The sequence below is a fragment of the Rhodnius prolixus genome, unplaced genomic scaffold, assembly GCF_049639745.1.
Source record: "Rhodnius prolixus isolate KJV_2025 unplaced genomic scaffold, Rpr scaffold_2, whole genome shotgun sequence".
In the NCBI taxonomy this organism is placed as follows: Eukaryota; Metazoa; Arthropoda; class Insecta; order Hemiptera; family Reduviidae; genus Rhodnius; species Rhodnius prolixus.
Window position 1 is genome coordinate 243,055 of NW_027411592.1, and position 20,496 is coordinate 263,550.

The 20,496-nt window shown below is 37.7% G+C and overlaps 1 protein-coding gene across 9 annotated transcripts in view; it reads right to left on the bottom strand.

Moving 5' to 3' along the window:
- The window catches only part of LOC141448644 (WD repeat-containing protein 47), a 54,664-nt gene that overhangs the window by 20,619 nt on the left and 13,549 nt on the right, over nt 1–20,496 (bottom strand). Inside the window, exon 1 of one of the 9 annotated variants that reach the window (XM_074117133.1) lies at nt 15,379–15,891. The exons of 7 other annotated variants lie outside the window; for them this stretch is intronic. In XM_074117133.1, coding sequence (XP_073973234.1) covers nt 15,379–15,876 — 498 coding nt within the window. In that variant the 5' untranslated portion in view covers nt 15,877–15,891. Of the gene's footprint in view, nt 1–6,370; nt 10,347–15,378; nt 15,892–20,496 lie in introns of those variants that run through there. One more of the 9 variants, XM_074117134.1, reaches the window with a different exon arrangement.

Genomic DNA, 20,496 nt, shown 5'->3' on the forward strand with positions numbered 1-20,496 from the left:
AACTTTAAAATACTCAAACATAATTATATACAGTAAGTAATTACTTTGTTCCATTACAAAAAAATAAATATAATTCTTTGCATGTCTGGAGACAGATAACTATTAAAATAATCATTTCTCATTGAAGAGTATATTGGGCAAACAACAAACACATGAAGAAAAAAAATCCTCTTCAACGCGTTCGCATTTGAGAAATCAACCTGATAATCCCGAAGGGTTGCCTAATATTTATGTATTCTTGAGATACTCCAGCCAATAAAAGCTCTGGGATTAAATGAAAATCGGCCAACGGAAAGGATTACTATTTCTTAATCCGATATTTCCTGCCGACGTTAAACTGATCTCATCTTTCACCTGGAAGAAAGTTCGCCTGGTATATGCTGGAAAATTCACCAACGGGGATTGTGTGGCCCTCTGTGCTACCAATAAGGGAGCAGGACTTGAACGCAAAACACCTGTTCGGCTCTAGAAGACTGTTCACGACTCTATCAGATGGAAATTCATTGTATGACTCGTTGAACTCTCACGAACAGGGATGAAAGAACAAAGAAAGACAACTTGATTAAAAAAACACACAAAGCTGCAATATCAAAATTCAGTGTTTTACCGAGATAACGGTACTAGCGGCACCATGGAAACCCGTTAAAATGCAAATTTAAAAAATTCTACCGTCTGGTATTAAACATACTCCAACTAGTTGCATGATTGAATTCAGCTGGCAAGGCGAGTTTACCTTCCATGCCAGTTGCCCTAATTCTCGCAGGTCAAATCACAGAGGGTCCAAATATTCTGATACACCCTCTCTTGCTGAAGTTCATTAGCACAAGACTCTAACATCTCTTACTAATCGTAACAAATGTTCTGTTTTAAGTTTTCACCGAAAATACAGGACTTTGAGGTCCTTCGAGTTCGTAAAAGTAGTTTTTAAACTGGTAGTCTTCGAAACGAAAATCACGAACAATTCAAATTTTATATTCGGTTTCGAGAAGAGAAATTCTCTTCCCGCAAGGGCGCAATAATAATCATTCTAATTTGACACTATTTTTTTACACAAATTAATAACTTTAAATGTTTAAAATTTAATGAATTGAGTACTTACAATTATTTATGAGTACAAATTACATTAACCTTTCTCTTATTATCCATGCTGAAATTAAGAATTATGTTATACAAGCATCATTCATGAAATAACGTAAACAAGCTCGTTCTAGAAAAAGTTAATGCATTAGGAATCACTACAGATTTTGTAAACATGCGACACATAACAAAACAACCCAATTGAGATGGCACTCACGAGGGAAGGTTATTCTAGAACTAAATAGACGAACTTACATGAAACAGTTGTTTTCAGTATTTATGCGCGGTTCTAAATATTTTTTCCATGCTGACATTATTGGTTAATGCTATTTTGTGGACGTCAGAAATTCTTTTATTGATGTTCAATATTCCACATTCTAGCACATATGTATGTATATGTAATCATTGTAGTCAGCACTGGCTCTTTAAAACTTATTTTTGTACATACGAGGTGTGTTCAAAAAGTAACGGGAATTTTTAAATTTCGCGGGTTTGGAGAGTCTGATTGTAAAATTTTTGTTTTTATTACGTTGGTACACATGCCCCTGAAGTACGATAAAATTTTCAGTAATATTCATTGTTTACTTCTTAAGTGGCAGCCGTTAAGGTTAGACGTGTTTTTCGAGCTTGGCGATTTTTGTTTGTTAAAAAAAAATGGATCAAAGAATTTGTATTAAATTTTGCGTAAAAAATGAAATAAAGTGTGTGAAATGTTAATAAAGGCATATGGTGAGTCTGCTATGAGTAAAACAAGGATTTACGAGTGGTATAAGCGTTTCCAAGATGGATGCGAAAACGTTGAAGATGACGAACGACCTGGACGTCCAAGCACATCAACAACCGATGAAAACGTGAAAAAAGTGAAAGAAATGGTTATGAACGATCGCCGAATCACAATCAGAGAAGTCGCTGATGATGTTGCCATATCAATTGGCTCATGCCATGAAATTTTTTCGGATGTTTTGGGTATGAAACGTGTGGCAGCAAAATTTGTTCCAAAATTGTTGAATTTCGAACAAAAACAGCGGAGAATGGAAGTTGCTCAAGAGTCACTCAATGAAGTCGACAACGATGCGGATCTACTGAAACGTGTTATAACAGGTGACGAAACATGGGTTTACGGATATGATGTCGAAACTAAGGCTCAATCGTCCCAGTGGAGGCATTCTGGATCGCCAAGACCGAAAAAGGCTCGACAAGTGCGGTCGAATGTGAAGGTTATGCTCACTGTGTTCTTCGATTTTAATGGCATAGTGCATCATGAATTCTTGCCACAAGGTCAAACAATCAATAAGGAGTACTACCTACAAGTTCAACGCCGTTTGCGTGAAGCAATCCGAAAAAAACGCCCGGATTTGTGGCAAAACAATTCATGGATTTTGCACCACGATAATGCACCTGCTCACACTTCATTGCTTGTTCGTTAATTTTTGGCCAAAAACAAAACTTTAACGATGCCCCAGCCTCCATATTCGCCAGACATGGCTCCATGTGACTTTTTTCTATTTCCAAACATAAAGAGAACATTAAAAGGCCGTCGTTTTACAAGCATAGATGACATTAAAAGCGAATCGCTGAAAGAGCTGAAAGCTATCACAAAGATCGAGTTTCAGAAGTGTTTCGAGGATTGGAAAAAGCGCTGGCACAAGTGTATTGTATGCGAAGGGGACTACTTTGAAGGCGACAATATTAATGTAGATGAATAAATAAATATTTTTTTCAAAAAACGAAAATTCCCGTTACTTTTTGAACACACCTCGTATCCTTCCTAGGTGAACGATGTGAAAATAGCAGGACACCTCGGTTGGGGCCCAGTTTTTATTATGTAAGTTTTCATTTCTCTATGTCAATCTTTTTACACCTACCGCCCACTTTTGTATCTCTGTAAGTAGTAAATGTTTTTAAACGCCCACCGATTCCACAGTAACAGTGATTTATTAAGTAGGGAGATAATTTTATTTTATAAAATTTATAAAGCAGAGTTACAGCAAGTTAAAGCACACAATAATAATTACTTAACTTGGGTCTGAGTTATGGCAGAATAAATCGTTATACAAATAATTTACTGTAGTTAAATCTATTTTTTTACTTATACATTGCGAATATAGAAGCATGAAGTCTAATGAAATTACATTAAGTTAATTAAATTAATGACGAGATCCCTGAGAATGATGGTGCGAAACTAAGTACTGGTTATTTGGCTCAATTTCTGTAAGTAATAAACGGCGGTCTCCTCTTTCGGAAATATTCAGGCGGTATCTTCTTTGATCATAATACAATACTAAAGCCTGATTCCACAAGATAAGAGGTAAGGAAAGGTATCAATAAACTAGAAATATGAAAATGTGTACTTTTTTATTTTGCCATAGGTTTTCATATCCACCACTATCGAATTTATGTTTACTTTTTCATCATATCTAATTACCAACAGTTCTTGGCAAGATCAATCAGCCTCTTCAATATTTGCGGTAAAAAGATTTTTCATCCAGTCGTACACTTTCAATTTCCAAATATCTTCAATAGTAAGTATAAGAAATCGCCTATTTTTTCAGGCGGGGCTTAACGTCCAACTACCAATTAGGTAGGCGACTAGCAAACATACTTTACTGTAAATTTCTTTTATTAACCATTAAATAAAATCCAAGGCCTAAGACCGGGAATCGAACCCAGTACCAAAATACATATATCTTCAATATATATTGAGGTGATTACTGAATCTGCCAATATCCTTTCGAGTTACATCATCTTTTATAGATAATAATTCAGGAAACTGATAAACTTCTCTAGATTATAATAAAGTAATTTAAGTTTGTCAATAAATAATGTATTGTGATACCTAGGCAACCTATAAGTGTTTTATTGGCTTCCCTAAGCCGTAAATTGACATCATTAAATCTCTTGAAAATATCTGCCAAATAAAAAGCATCATTCTTTACTTTTTTTAACTGTTGACAAAGGTTGAATACTTTCGAAAAATTGAGTGACACATCATATAATGTTTTAAACGATCCAAAAATGTACACTTTGACAGCCATTGAACTTCCGTGTACAAAACTAGCGAAATAAAATCTTCACTATTGTCCTTGCACAGCTATCATTCTATCATTTTTTGCATTGGATTTACTCTTGTTTACGGCTCGAATAATCATAGTTAATGATGAATGGAGGCTTGTACTTAAAAATTTTCCTACAAGAAGTCTGCATCACACAATGAATGCAAAAAACATTTGGTATTTCTTCCATCAAATAAGCAAGAAATCCACGTTAGCGTCCTACCATTGATGGTGGGTGCTCCATCACTAGCGCATGCTATAATATTACTGAAAGGAAGTATTTTTTGTAAAGCATAAGTTCACTGTGTATGTAACATAATAAAATTTATAGCGAACAGCATTTCTTCTTGTAATGTATAGCTTTCATCAAGATAAAGTACAATCAGTAGCCATCAATAAAACACTATTATGTGAAAATCGTCCAGTTGCATGGCAAATGAAAAGTTATGGAGAATAGTTTTTTCAACATTATCTGCCATTTCTTTAACTGGTCGCTTTACTTTGCTATCGCTTAGTGGCAACGTTTATAAAATTTGAGGTAAATAGGAGGCATATCCTGATGCATTACTGTTGAGGTAAATACTTTTGAAAGGATATTTTTACATTTTCTCCAATATAGCTTTTACCAATTTTTTTCAATAATTGTGAAATGTGATAAGCGGCAATTAATCCATCTTCGTTCGCTGCTTGCTGTTTCTTAACCAGTTAAGCGTGCAATTTAGTTTTAAAAATCAGACAATGACGTGTATACACGTCGAATGCAGGGCAAAACAACCACAAGTTTACAACATCGTAATAGTCACTTGCAAGCACTTTTTCTGCAATCTCTGGGGGCTTGATATTTCAGACCATTCGGTGCATTTCAAAATCTTGCACCGCTTCACTTATACGTACTAATTAACTTGGGACACAAGAGCTTTTACAAGGAAGGAAAGAGCTTTGAATTTATCACTTGGATGCTTGAAGAAAGATGTTCTCGCAATCGACTGGGCTTCATTGTATAATTGTAATTATTGTTTTATGCTGCAATAAACAGATTGATTGAAACCCCACCTTCAGATAGTCCGGCATACAGGAACGTATTCCTTATTTCCTTGAGGCATGGGCTCACAATATTTTGTTTGAAGTTGTTCTGAGATAAATCGCAGACTATAGCCAAAAATGCAAAGCGGTGGTAGCGCCATTACTTTCACTTACGTAATGTGAATTAAACTTATGCGCGGGAGATACAAATAGTATATATTCAGAAATTAAATATAAACACTAAAGAATTTTACGAAAACCTAATGAAATGTTTTTAAAAAATGCTATGAAAATTTTGTTAATCCTTAAAAAAATTTCCATTTCAATGTTTTTAAAAAGTCAATTAAATTAAAGAAAGGAAAGTGTTTCATTATCGTACAAAACCCCTACCACCCACCATGAATGCTGGAACGCCCACTAGTGGGCGGTAGAGACCAGGTTGATTACCACTGCTATATGTTTTTGTGGTGTGAAAATTGTACAGGAAAATTTCCATTCCATACAGAAAAAGTGATCCAAGCGTATTAAGATAGGAGGTTTGGTTATCTTTGGAGTAAAGGTCCACTGCGAAGTTCCCTAGAATAATGGGGAATTGGCCGCAGGTCAATAACAGGGTTTATTTATTTTATTTTTTATTATTATTATTTAATTCAGTACTATAATAGTGCAATAAGTAGATCTGGAAAAAAGTAAACTGATTTGAGAGGAACTGACCTTCCTGGACAGGTTATCTCTAAGCCACGGCCTTTCAAAAGACTGGGAGGATTCCTGGTATGGTCTTGGAGGTTGTCTTGGTAAGTGTGCACCTAGATCGTTGTGGAATCGTTTGCCAAGTAATTATCTTGGGTCTCTAAGAAGTGGAATGTTTAGGATGTGAGTAGTCTTAATGCTGACGTAGTAGGCACATGATGTGATGGTACATACATAAAATTTTGTATCTGAGTCCTAGCTTTCATTCAGTTAGTATTTTGTCGGTTTGGCAGTTCCCAGATTTGAAGTCCTTATGTCCGAATCAACGTGTTTACTCAAATTATTTTTCCCCAAAATGTTTAGAGAATATTTAAACTTTGTATCATTTACATGAAATTTTTGTTATATAATATAATTTATTTATTTATTTTATAAATTCATTTTATGACCATTCTGAGGCATGAAAGTTGTTATTGATTTAAAAAAATGAGACATTGGTTTTTGACCACTATCTTTGGAATACTCACCCTGCTCTTTCTGGTAACCTGAGGTTCGAGGAGATCCTCCATGGAGCGCCGCTTGTGGTGAAGAGATCGTGCAGATTTCTTAACTTCGTACACGACATCTTCTGGATCAGAGAAAGCGTCTGAAGTGATAGTGTCCAGAGATCGAGACCTGTGCGAGCGCATGAGACAGGCGCAGGGGCATCTGGCGCCGGTCGGGGGCGGCGGCGGCGGCAGTGCGTCCCGGAAATAAGGGGCAAGTAGGAAGTACTCGCGACCCTTGTTGTTGTAGTAATAGTCAGGGGCAGGCAGCGGGGCGTAGGTTAGCGGAGGTGCCGAATATAGTGGAGGCCAGGGTCTTCTGAGCATCATTGCACTGCTGTGGCATGGTTCACTCGCGTGCTACTACTGAACACTGAGTCCTATCTCCGCCTGATGCATCCCCTCCAACTAGACACCTGCTCTACACCAAGAGATCCTGGTTTCACTCACATCTCTGTTCTCCTCACCCCTCCTCCTCTTCCTCCCCACATTCCGACATATCCTTTCTCTTCTAGCAACTGCTGTGCAACACTCGCTCTACTTCCTCTTCCCTTTCCACTTCTATTCACTACCTGTTCATGTATCTAATGTTCGCACTCGAAAGTGACCGAATTTCTTCTTTACACTACATTTGTTATCATTGTCGCCTGGGAAATAAACTGATATGTGTAGTTATTACAGTGATCAGGCTATAGTCAAGTGCGCTACACACTACAATGCAATGTCATCAGAGAATCCACGTGCGCAATGAAATCAATTCTTTTTCTAATGGGAAACATTAATTAAATAAAGGAAGGACGGTTTCGGTCTAAGTGAAAATTTCTTCCAGCATTGAACAAACAGATTTACAATCGTCATTTGGAGAATCTGAATGAAGCTACAAATTAGGGGAAAATCTTATGTAAACAATTACTCGAATTTCTTTTACTTGAAAACGGATTAATCTGAAGGCTCAAAATCGAAAACACGAATGCAACTTCTTCCTTCGGGAGGTAATCTTGCAGTTACGACCAAATTTCGGAGGTTTCATATAGCCCCATATTTCCCCTTAACCCCTTAGGGAAGCAATTTTCGGAATTGAGCTCTAACCGAAAGATATGAATAGACCCTTGAGAACTCGCTTTTGGAGTGTGTTTTGTTGCGGGTATCTTTCTCGAGAGAACGACCCAGATATCAGCTGTAGCACTCTAGCTGTGTCATAAAGTACACTGAAAAGTACATTTACCGATCTCTAGTGCTCTCCATTCTGGTAAGGAGAAGTGAATCTACTTAATCCATTATTTCTCTACAAAGTGCTAAAATTAATAAAATACTTGTAAGTAATTATTGGAAAGCTGGCAGAATTTATAGAAAGCGACTTGAAATGAGAGTGTGACGGACAACTAGGAGTATTGCAAGGGGAATGATGTCGCTCCAAACTAACCACTCATTTTCCGGCAGCAAGGGGTAATTTGAAAATATTCGTAACGTACCGTCGTATGCAAGTCTGGAAAAATAGAGGAAGTTCACTTTCTCCGATGCATTGCTGTTTTTCTTTTTTACGGGAAGTGCCTTACTGAGTGGAACTTTATTTTCCGATTCTTCATGTCGGGGAGGGAGCATGAACAGTTGCAACTAACCAGTTTCCTTTCATTTCATGGGCAATCTTTTGGCGAGTCACTTAGGCGATAGGTCATTTGAAGGAAAGGAAATCTGTTCCTCACTACAATTTCGTATGCAGAATAGAATGCACAAACGGGAGCTGGCGGAGATTCGCACCCAACAAGAATACCAGAGAGCTAATGGTAAGACAAATATCTCGGTCCTTGTACATGATGCTAGAAATGGGTGCATACATGGCCGAGACATACTGAATGTTGCATTCACTCCGTCAGACCGGTTACTTAGTGTAACAAAGGATGGGCCGCCGTCTAGTAATGAAGATAATACAGTTATGAAGACCAGACATATCGTACAGACAGTAGCGCGCTGTGCCAATTAGCCTACCCTTCTCTCTCTCACTGTCCTACAAACCATTGACTGCAACCACTTCTACTTGATCTTGTTATCTAATTGGCAAATTACAATTTCTAACTTATCTCATTTTGGTGGCATGTCGCCGCCATCAAGTCTAATTTTCGAAATGAGTTTTTCTTAGCGCTATGTCTTGTAGTTTCCAAACTTCTGAAGGTGAATATGCCAAGTTTTTAGAAATCAGATCACTTAATTAGGACCATGTACCATTTCTTCTGTTGCTTTTTGTTCGTCAGCGGAACATTACATTCGTTCACTTTTCGAAATCATGTACTTCAAAACCCGAGTAATTTTCATTTCGTCTGGCAATGATAAGCAGATTTATTTTGGCAATCTAAATTGCTTGATTAGAGGAGGCACCCGTAGCGAAATTTTTAACTGCTATGCAGTTATGTTCTGGTTCCTGCCACTCATATCTCTGGACATCCTAACACGATTCTATCCTCCTGGACCTGTACTCTCCGTTTGGCCAAGAAAATTTCATTTATTAGTAAATAGAGGCAGAGAACTCTATCGTAGTGAAAATCTTAATAATGCATTTACTTAGATTTTTGATGCCATGGCTCCATACACCAACAATGGCTTCGCCACGTCTAACCAACAATTAACTTTCTCTGCTTAATAAAATCAAAGTAACGTGTAAACTTCCTTTCAAGTTTAGGAATCTCAAAAGCTTGCCGGCAAAAACAGAACAAAAGAGAGTGAAATTTAATGAGAGTGACATGCAGACTACCGGGGACGTTGCAGGATGACATCCCTCACGGAATGACAGCAAGTTAGACTGTTTATGGAACTGGATACGGAGACCACCGCAGCTGGTAGCTCAGCGATCTGCCCGGACTTGCCGAACGAGGACAAGAATAATAATACTAAACGACAGAGAACCTTACCGTTTCCAAGTCTATTCTAAAATGAAAAAGAAGAAGTACGTAGTTAAAAACTCAACAATTCAACAATAAATGTAAAGAAGTGGTAGCACAATGGCAGTGCTAGATCTGGATGTCATATAGAGTATGGAGGTCACTTTCCTCTGCCCCAGAACGACCTGGACGGCCACTGTCAAATCTGCAACTCCTGATCTCCAGATGGGCAGCAATACAAACAATGCTAGCTGGACAATGGGAGTGTCAGTCATACACACAATGCCGTCTCCTCTCTGCTAGCCTCACTTACCACCACTTCTTGCTCCAACAATGTTTATTAGCCTTGGTGAGAAGTCAATTCAGAAATTCCGGCCCTCACACTGTCCATTTCCGCAAGAAGCCTTCTCATGCTGCAGTGGTTCGCATCCGTTTCCGTATTTCGAGGGAAAGGGTCAATGGAAGTAACCACCTACTGAATTATTTTTGGGAGTTGATCTGGCAGTCAATTAAGGCAGTCAATCTACATTTAGTTGGCAGTAAACCCCGGGGTCTCTACGGTCGCTGCTAAAGGTGTTCTTTAAATATTCCTTAAGTTGCTTTACATTTGCGATTTAGAATGAAATCTTCACAATTTGATAGTTATTTTATGTCACCTTAAACTAAGTACCCAATGAGATAATACCTTTTTTTATCAAAATAAAAAACAATCTCTCTCATGTATGTTACATACAATACAAAAATTAAAACAAAAAAGTATAATTCCCAATATGTTCGCAAAGTGAAGTAGAACAAGCTGTTGCTTCATCCTCTAAATATTTAATTCTACTCATTAGCCAATCACTAGTAATTACTAATAACAATTTGTTTATAATTATTTTTACTTATTTGTAATTCCCATGCATCTTTATTTGCAGTAATTAATAAAAAAAGGTGCCCATTTAGTTTCATTAAATGTTTCCTGCTAGTAAGAGTTTCCTTTAATCTGCAGGACATCCTGCTAGGGAGTGACGTAACTTTTCAGAAAATGACCAACTACCTGCAGATCAAAACTCTGCCACTGCACACATAACAAATTCTTATTAGATTTATAAATCACACAATCAGAAATTATTATATTATATATTAATTTGAAGCCATCATCACAATAGGAAGACCGTTCTTCAACCGCGACAATCTTAGTATGCCTTAGGTGGACGGTATTATATATTATGGAATGATAAGCTGGCCCGCAGATTGAATTTCAGTGCTCATGTAATCCGACTTCTACGATATTTTCGCTCCTCTCATGTATCTCCGAAAAGTCGTCTTTATTAATCCTGCACAAAGTAATTATCCGTTCTACGCTTGTACGTAGTGCAAGTCTCTCCTATTCTACGCAGTGCTTGCAGCTTTACCTCCACACTCACACCTACTTGACGTAATTGCGTTCACTGTTACTGAACACATGAAAAGACTACTACAATTACGAACCAATAATAATTGTCAGATTAGGAACAGTTACTTATGTCACAACACAAACATATGTACGTATTAAACATCTTTTATAAGTATTAAACATATGTACTTAAACATCTTCAATGATATGCTCGTGAAATATCGATCATAAGAAGTTTCAGGCTTGTTATTATTGCTGCCCACAGATTTAATGGCAACACTGTAATTTGATTTAAATGACGCATATTATTATTGCGAAAGTGATGTAGACAACCTACCACGCAACCTGTCGGCATGCTGGCAGACTAAGGTTAAAATATCTGGCCGCTAGGTAGCGGCCATATCTACCCAACATCTTGATTCGTCATACAACTACACAAATTTTACAAATCAAATCCTGTCCCACAATTACAAAGAGCTGGAGAACTCTTAGGTTCATTTTCCTTAACTTTTTTTTTTAAAGAAAAAAGTTAATTGTCGAATAACTAAGCCAAATTCAGAACACTTGGTCACTCAAAGACGAAGCACATTTGGGTAAGAAGTGGATTTCAACGAAAGCCTCGCGGTGTTTTATGTTTCAAAAACGTTTTCACCCGGATATGGAGAATTAAACTTCTGGAAAAGATCGGGGTGTGTAGAATAAGTGGAAATCTGAGCAAATTGTCTTTCCCAGCGTTCTATTGTTCCAGGTTACTGGATGTCACCATATAATCAATCAATAAGGTGATATCCAATAATCTGGACAACAGAAATTTGATAATTAAACTTGTTAGAAGTTGGATGCTATTTATCAAAAGATGACGCTAATACGCTGCCGACTTTTTCTTCTAGGCTTTTTCCTCTGACATACTGGCTTAGGGAGACTGCTTTGCGGAGCTTATCTGCCTGGGTGTCAAAGTACAAAATGTTTATTGTGGATAGACTGATTACAGCTTTTTTCATTGTCAACAAAATCACATGTATCAGTCAAGATGAACTCATTTAAGTGCCTTGGAGGCATAGAGAGAATGTTAGCTACCTTGAAACAGTTTGGTATTCAAGGTTGAAGTGGACTCGATGTATTGACAGGCTGAAGGTGAAAGAAAAATGACAGAGCAAAGTATTGAATCAACACAGACCCAGTAGAATCAAAACGGGTAATTTGGACAGGACCAGGACGTATAAAGCCTAAGTTCGTTCTGCACTCGGCAGCAAAAGCGATCTGGTTTGGAGTACTTCGTATCATTATAGGAGATCCCCGTCCACCCCATTGGAGCAGTGGAAGTGGAAGAAGAATGCGCTAAATCTAAGAAGAGTGGCAAGAGAGTTTGAAAGAGTGATGATGATGATGAGTTACCCTCGGCATTATTAGTATTTCCAGGCCAATGGAAGAGTAGCTAGCAACTGATTATCGCGAGTGGCACGCAACTATCTCTAAAACACACAATTGGCACGCCACTAATTTATGATTCACACAATTAGTAGGCAGCAAAACGTTTGAATCTTTTCTGATTACTACATCCCCTCTTTACTGAGCTTTCAGGAATTGCTTCAAAGAAAGCAAGTAACTAGGCCCCAAAAATATAGGTATATGTCACTTTGACTGATCTGGTGTATTGTTGAGAATCACAAATGTAGCAATACGTGGGTAGATATTTTGGAACCTTTCATGAATAACTGTCCACTAACTTTCCTGATATTTTGGCTGATGAGCAACTTTAAGGAAAACCTTTAGAAGTTCAAGTTCTCCAACTAGCACAATAGGATAGGTAACGCTGATACCTCTGCCAGCAATACAACCAGATCCATAAAGAACGAGGTTGGAAGAGGTGGAGAGATGTGCGCGCCCCAGTTTCCTAGTTTGGTAGTTTGGCTGGCCGGCTGTCGGCCTTGTCCGACTGCACTCTGATGCCGATCTCCGACCAGTCTGTTACCTACGTGTCACACAGACCGAGCTTCCAATCAAATCTTCTACATGACTATGCCGTATAAAACTTCATAACACTCTCATACAGAAGTTTTAACGTACTTCAAACTTTAAAATGTATACTTGAAAATTAGAAATTGATGTTAAAATAAATTTGTAAACGAATTTTGAACTTCCAAAAGAATAGCAGTCATTATTTCATAAATTTTCTCTTAATGCGCAGAGACTAAAGATCGATGATCGATAATCGATAATTTCACAAGATTTTATTATACGAAAAATTAAAGGCTATCTTTTGTTTATGTTTTGTTATGCTATGCGCAACATTTAGCTGGTATCCTATTCATCGTTAGAGTTTATATTTTACTCGTACATAGGGACTAATATGCATATTTCTGGACATTAGCTTCGGGGTTTCATGATGTTTTGGATATGACGTACGTTAGGTCTTCCGTTGAAACTATTTCTTTAAGAAATATGACTTAAGAGAGCGGTGTGACGTCACTTTTTAACAGTATAATTTGGTTACTGTAAAAAATGTATAGAGTACTGAAGACAAGGAATTCTCTTTTTAGTAAAAATTCTATTGTAAGTTTTGTAGAAAATTTAATAACGGTTAGAGAAAGTAATGAGAGGCAATCAGTTGATTTAATATTAGACAAACGAGCAAATTTACTTAATATAACAACCTCGTTCATCAATCAGGTAGCTGGTGCAGAAAGTAAAAATCAACGGCTCTACAATGCAGAGTGTAATGTACTGCAAGGATTGTAGGGTACAAGGGTATAAAACAGACCTACCAACTGTAGCTGTTCATGAGAGATATATTAGGCGGCAGCAGGCTTGCGGTGAACCTTACAATAACCTTCTGCGAGATGCATCCTTTTCTGCACTGCTGTGACATCATCTTACCGCATTCAAAAATTTCACTATCAACAACCTGGCACTGGAATGTTTGACATGACGTACAGGGCGGGTAACCTCCCCACTACTACCCGAGTTCGAGTTAGATAATGAGGGGGCAACGAACAAACTAAAATATTTTTTTAAATTGTAAAATTAAATATTGTAAATATTTTTCACAGCTTACAAGGGATGGCATTTCGGAGAAGAACCTAACTTCCTATGCCCCCTTAGAACAGGAAGAATTTCCTTGGTTTTTAAGTACCAAATCTCAAGATCAGAAGTAGTGTTCAAAGAAAATCGTTGCTGGTAATTTAAAAGTCAGTTTTGAACTTTATAACTTTCCGTTTTGTTGAGATATGCTGAGCGCAAACGCAGAGATAAACGGGCAGATCTATTTGTAAAACCCACATTTTCGTATTCTTGGCATCCCAAAACAAATGCTTCCGGAGAGACTATTGGCCCTCTTAAGAGTACATGAAAACGCAAGTGAGGTATCTCATTCAGGAAAGCAGTGAATCCCCCCCTTTACAATATATCTTTCCCACTCGCTTTTACTTCCTCTTACCACCAATTAAGAGCAGCTATTGCGATGGTGACGTTGAGCTTAACTGTAGCCATTGATGTCCCCTGATCACGGGAAAATGTTCTTTAGCACTCGATTTTGGTGCGAGTAAAATCTTGCACTACGTGAGTGTAAGCTATTCACTTCCTTTTTCCGCTCTTTTCTCGAGTTCCAACCCAGCATGATGCATTACTATCCCTAACCTAACCTAACAATTTTATTGAAACTTCGAAAATTTATTTTCGGAAGTTTCAGGGTTAATTAACTTATCACTTCCATTTAGTCCCGGCTTTGCCCACATGAAAAAATTCTGCGCATTAAATACGCTGTTCATGTTATGAATTGCCATAAAATCCGAAGAAAATTCGTCACAAAATGCTGAGGAAATTGGAGATCTGTTTCACATTTCCATTGCTTACACCTCTATTTGGATACTACATCCCTTCTTTCCGTCCATCCTGCATTCCTTCCGCCAACACTCATACTATTTTCTCTACTCCAGCTCAAAATTTCATCCCAGATTCCTTTCTACCGCTAATACAAGTGATGGAACTTCCAGCAGTATTAAGGATTTTTGTTCCTGTAGTTTTTCAAACCGAACACAGTAAGTGTATAAATATAAGCAGAAGTAGTTCCGAGTAAGTAAGAGTAGGAAGAATTAGCCATTCAATTAACGGCTGTTTATCACAAAAACCAACAGCATTCCAAATTTAGTAAATGTAGATGTACTAGCTTTGTGAAACTAACTAATCTGCATAGTTCCTCTTCCGGTGGCAACGAAAACGTTTCAAAAAACTGAAGTTGGTTAACACTATACCAAGCTTAAAGAATATTGTGAAAACCATTTCGGAAGCAAAATGAGAAAAATCTCACTTCCGGCTGACAATTTTGCCACCTGAGAGGAGATCCATAACGGAATAGCAACTTTGAGTTATCTTCGATTGTACGTTTTTCACATATTCTGTAAAAATAGACACAAAGACTAGTATTCGTGAAGGCTAACTTTGAAATATGAAATATTAAAGAAAAAGAAATCGGTGTGAGAATTCACACACCTGAATTTTCTAAGTTAAGCAAACGGCCTCGAAACGAATTTTTCAGTGAAATTTCAAAATGGGAAATTAGAAAAGCTCAAAGCGGCAGTTGCTCTTTCTGTATGTATGTAAGTAAGTTGGCTTTGTGAATCGCAACAGGTTGCTGTAGGAAGTACTACAATAAGTATGTAAGCGCTCCACAGCTGGAGGTGAATAACCTGTCTACCATCAGTCACGCTGCTCAACAAACAAGTTACACTATCACCACCTACCTTGCACTTCATGTTCACTTCCTCCCAAATAGGATCCTCGCAGCCAGCTCCCGAGGAGCCGGACGATCCTCTACGACTGGGGTCCCAGGAGTTCCTACGAACACTGTCCAACGAGTCCGTGGAGTAACGCCTCTTAGACAGAGAATCACGTCGGTGTTGCGCGTGATGATGTGGAAATAAAGGTGCTCCGTCGGACGAATCTTTTCTTAAGGTGGAAGCAAACGAAGAAGGATGCATCTCCTTGGGGGCGGACGAGCCCAGCACCAGCGAGTCCCGCCGCCGAAGTGATGCGGGCGGAGGTGGCGCAAGCTCCACAGCAGGCACCGATCCGCGTCTGTGGAGCACGACCAGCGAGCTGCTAGAGCCGCCGTGTACATCGCAGCGCTTGTCTACTTGGGTGGTGACTTCCACGATCTGCGCTGGTACCGAATAGCGCCGGCCGTCCTCAAACTTGAGGTCTCTAAAGAGCGCGTCCAACCTCTTCACTGCGGTCGCCATGAGAACTGAACGCTAGAGCAGCGATCAAACCTGCCACTCATTGCCCCCACCACTGCACGATTCAAGTTCACCCGCCAACCTAAATTCTATATATGTACACATACTCTGTCAGCGCTGTCTATTACTCCTATCTCGCTCAAACTGCGCCTTATTTCTGCATTCTTGCCGAATGCGCCCAATTCTTTTACCGCCTTCTCTAATCACCACTTGTCGTTACCACTCTTTATTTGTAGCAAGAACAGAATATTAATCCATCCAGGTCAATCACATATTTACTAATAAAATTTCAGACGTTTACTGTAAGGACGGAAGCAGGCCCCTTTCAGAACTGCTACTTCATCTAATTCTTCAATATTACTACCTGAGGGGACCTATCTTAAAATATAAAAATACCAAAACTTTTTTGAAATTATGTCGTCCCAAGAGATTTATACAGATTTCTAATCACAATCTGCTCTGACCATTCACGAGATTCTCGTACTCTAATTCTCAAGGTTCTAGCTTTTAATAAGTTCTTCAAACTCACCAATACAAACATATTTCATTGATAATGACATTCAGTTCGTAGAAGTGATACTGAAACTGAGCGAAGTTCCTCTCATCTATTCTCCTTTGAACTGCTCTAAAAATGATTTTTCAAGAAAGTTATTCAAATAAATTTTTAGTTTTAAGTCTAAGTAATAAATGTAAATGTATAAACGTAAGCAAGTAAAGGAGTAATTTCCAAGAAAATGTAAAAAAATAAGTAGTAATTCTATTTTATTTTTTGGTATCGGATCTGATCATGAAAATGAGTCAATTTATGAGAGCAATCAGGGCAAATCATGTGAAAACATGAAGGACTATAAAAGGTGGTGGTAGGATGACAGCCGTGATGATGATGTCACACTAACGCAGATAAAGATCTGCAAAGGGGAGTCAGTCCGGGAACATATCTGACGTCATTCGCACCATACTCTGCTCTACACCACTTGTCCTTTGCTCCCTGTACGCGTCAAGTTAACAATCTGAATTTCCTAAGCAGACACATAAGTCTTCGGTAAAAATATGTTGTGTTTGTAATTATGACGGTGTTATTAGATGCAGTAACTGATCTTTGTCTCGCCACGTGAGGCTGCGTCACTGCACATCAACTTCCTGCAGGTTCCTAGAACCCATACACCTTTCTCCAAACACAAATATACCTTCTGCATTAGACAGACCAATGCGTCGATGCATCGACCTTTATAGACCTCTCTCTTGCCCCTTCCTTTTATCTCAAAATAAAAAACATTACATTACTTCCATCATTACAATCATTACATTAATTGATTCTAATTGATGCTGATCAATTCATGTTGATTAACAATCAATGCGATTCGCTAAATCTTTAGTTTTTGAAAAATTTTGTTCACACTCCTACATTGATTGTTCATTTTCTAAAATCACTTTTTTGGAGCCAGGCGCCCTCAAATCGCATATTTTTCGTGAAAAGTAGAAATAGAAAATTTGAAATATTTCTGGTGAAATGAAAGAGAAGATGAAGGGAATTGTTTCATTCCAGAACTTTCTCTTCGAATTTATACAACTACATAGCAAGTTTAAAGAAACTCATAGGAAACTATGGAAACCGAACTCATTTAGCGCTGACCCTTGTTGATCGAACCTTTTATGAATATTTTTGAGAGTGTGACAAGATCCAGTTTCCTGTGGGGTTTGAATGGCCATTTCTAGCTGTAGCTTTGCACAAGGCGCTGATTCCAGAACCACTTGTTTAAACTGAGGGTGTAGAATTACAGGAATGGGCCCAGTACGGAAGAGATACTGCTGTTCGGCTTGCCTAAGGACACATTCCGCTAGTTGCATCCCACATTCTGCTTCCGCTGTCAATAGCTAGTCTTACTCCAGTTGACCTTCTGATTTACTTAAACAGGCCACTCATCAATTTATAATAGGAAATTTCAAAAACTGGAAAACTACTCCTGCAGAGTCAGACATCCGTTTAACCCACATTTGAAATTTGAATGCCCCTTTCGCGGGGAAACTACTTCTTTCAGCTATATTTCGGCAAATAACCTCCCTATCTTGTTATCTTATGGCAAAACCTCAGCGGTATTTCTGTAAATAGATTCTCATATTGTCCTGAAAACATTCAATTATTTTGGGACCAACCCACGTAAACTCTTGAGGAGGAGATATCTGCAATCAAAAAAATTATAACCTCAAACAGGTTTTTGGTGAAATCACATTACGTTGGTTGGCCAGTTGGAGTTTTTAAATTAAGGCGTGTCAACATCAGAGGTTATAGGCTCCAGAAGGTTTTTTTTTAGTGCACTGCGGGCCTCCAGAGTGATCTCTTGTTATAGTAGAATAACTATCCATCACTGAAAAGTGAGCTATAAGAAGCTCCAGATAAGAGAGCCGGCAGCTGGATTCGAACCCGGCATCTTTACTTAAGAAGATGGAACAATAATTTTTTTTTTTACATTTACAATACCTCGTGGGTATATTGATGTGTGGTCCAGCAGTGAGTCAATGTGGTGCCAAGATGCGGGGAGTGGCCGCCTGCGACTAGATCACTTCAAGGCCGCACTATTGCGTCTTTTCTCTGTTTTCCCAGTCATCCTATTGAATCAGTAGACGTGCTCAACTAAACATTCATCTAAAGCCAAGTATCCACTTGACCAATCCAAAAAGACTATTTGGTTCCTCCTAGAAGAAAGCGCTGCAAGACAAGCTAAATGATTCTTAAACGCGAAATTGACGAATTGCTGATGAATTAGTTGCATTTAAAAACCGACCGAACCAGCCAGCTCAATCTACACTACATACATTTTGTACCTTTGCATTGGGGATACATTATACTGCTCCCCTCACTCCCTTGCTGCTACAACTTCCACTTCAACTCCACTTTGTGCCAAATTTACGATTTCAAGTTTTCACTGAAAATATCGGTATTAAAGCCCTCTGAAGGAGAAAATGTATATAATTATAACAGCGTTCATAACTTCATATGATAATTCATATTCTCTTCTTAATTCCGAATTACACATTCATTCATCGGTCATAAATTCAATTTTATTCATGTGACATACGATCGTAGATGCAATTCACAAATAAAGAAGAAAAGTAATCATTCGTTTGCAAGAATTAATCTCACCTTTCCACAACAGGAAACAGCTAGAAATTTTGATTTTTAGTAATACCCCCCTGTGGCAGAGTTTTTATTGGAACCATTTTTTAGGATTTCTTTTTTATATTATTATTATGTATAATATTTTATATTATTTTTTGTTTTTACTTCAGATTTTATTTATTTACATTTTTTTGATCGACCACTTTTTCTATTAGTTATTTTCAATATTTTATTAGAGGCTAATATTTTCTCTTAATTTTTCTTCTCAAATATATAATTTAAGTTGATGAGAGTCACGTATTCATATCATTCAAATTTACCTAATTACATTAATTAGAATTCAATGAAATTGGGTAAATAACCAATAAAGAAAATATAAATAGAAATGGTCGTCGAAAAATGGTTTTAAGAAATAAATGCTGAACGACTAAAATAAGTCCAAATTAAGCCCTAATCCAAATAATTAATAATTTTCATTCAACAAGTGCATTTTCCACCTGGTCAACCAAAATTTAATTGGATAATATAAGTTTATAGTTGAGAAAATTTGTTAAAAAAATTAATGAAGAAAAATCTTCAGAATATATTGTATACACTTGCTTCATGGATTTGAAACGTTTAGTTTTGTTGTAGTATGTCTTTATTTTAATTACTCTATTTAGAATTTTACAAGTTACAAATTTATTTTAGTTTTACAAATATCCATAATATCTGGTAAGCGCCTCTGTAGCCGAGCGGTTAGAGGCGAGGCCCGAAAAACACATATATTTTGGTACTGGGTTCTATTCCCGGCCTTGGATTTAATAAAATGGATAATGCAAAAAAAATCATAGTAAATTGTGTTTGTTAGTCGCCTCCGTCCAGGATACCTAATTTGGTAGTTGGCCTTCCTTTACACTTTGTTTCAAAATCTGTAGCGCTAGAATTTTATATTTTCAACTCTTGTAGTTTTAGTTTATTACCACTGGAGTTAACCTTCTTAAAAGTCAGGCAAAGTTTATGAATTGACTACTTACATTACTATTGAAAAAGTTCGTAACTGATTTTGCTTTAGGTTTAACTGCAAACCAATTCCTGTCGGATCACTAAAGGAATGTGACGTCGTGTTTAATTATTATTATTATGTAGATAATTTTGAAAAAATAAATTTAATTATTTATTAAAAAATAAAATATATCTATAAATAGTTACTTTATTGCTAAATATATTAAGATTTTTTTAAATTAACAATTCCAATTAACTGCGTCCAGCAACCAGAAGAGGATCATGGCATTGGACTGACGTCGGACTGGGCAAGCCTTCAAGTGGACTTGGAATTAGCAAAGGGGGCGGTTCGTGGGTCTCCAGTGTTGCGACCTACTGGCAACTGGACTTGCAACAACATTCTCCACCACAGATTGTAAGTCTTGCTGGAGTCCAGTCGGTGGTAGTCGGTGGCCAATTATAAAAGAGGAGGGAACATTCTAAATCTTTACGTCATAAAAAAAAGGGTAAAATTTGAAGGG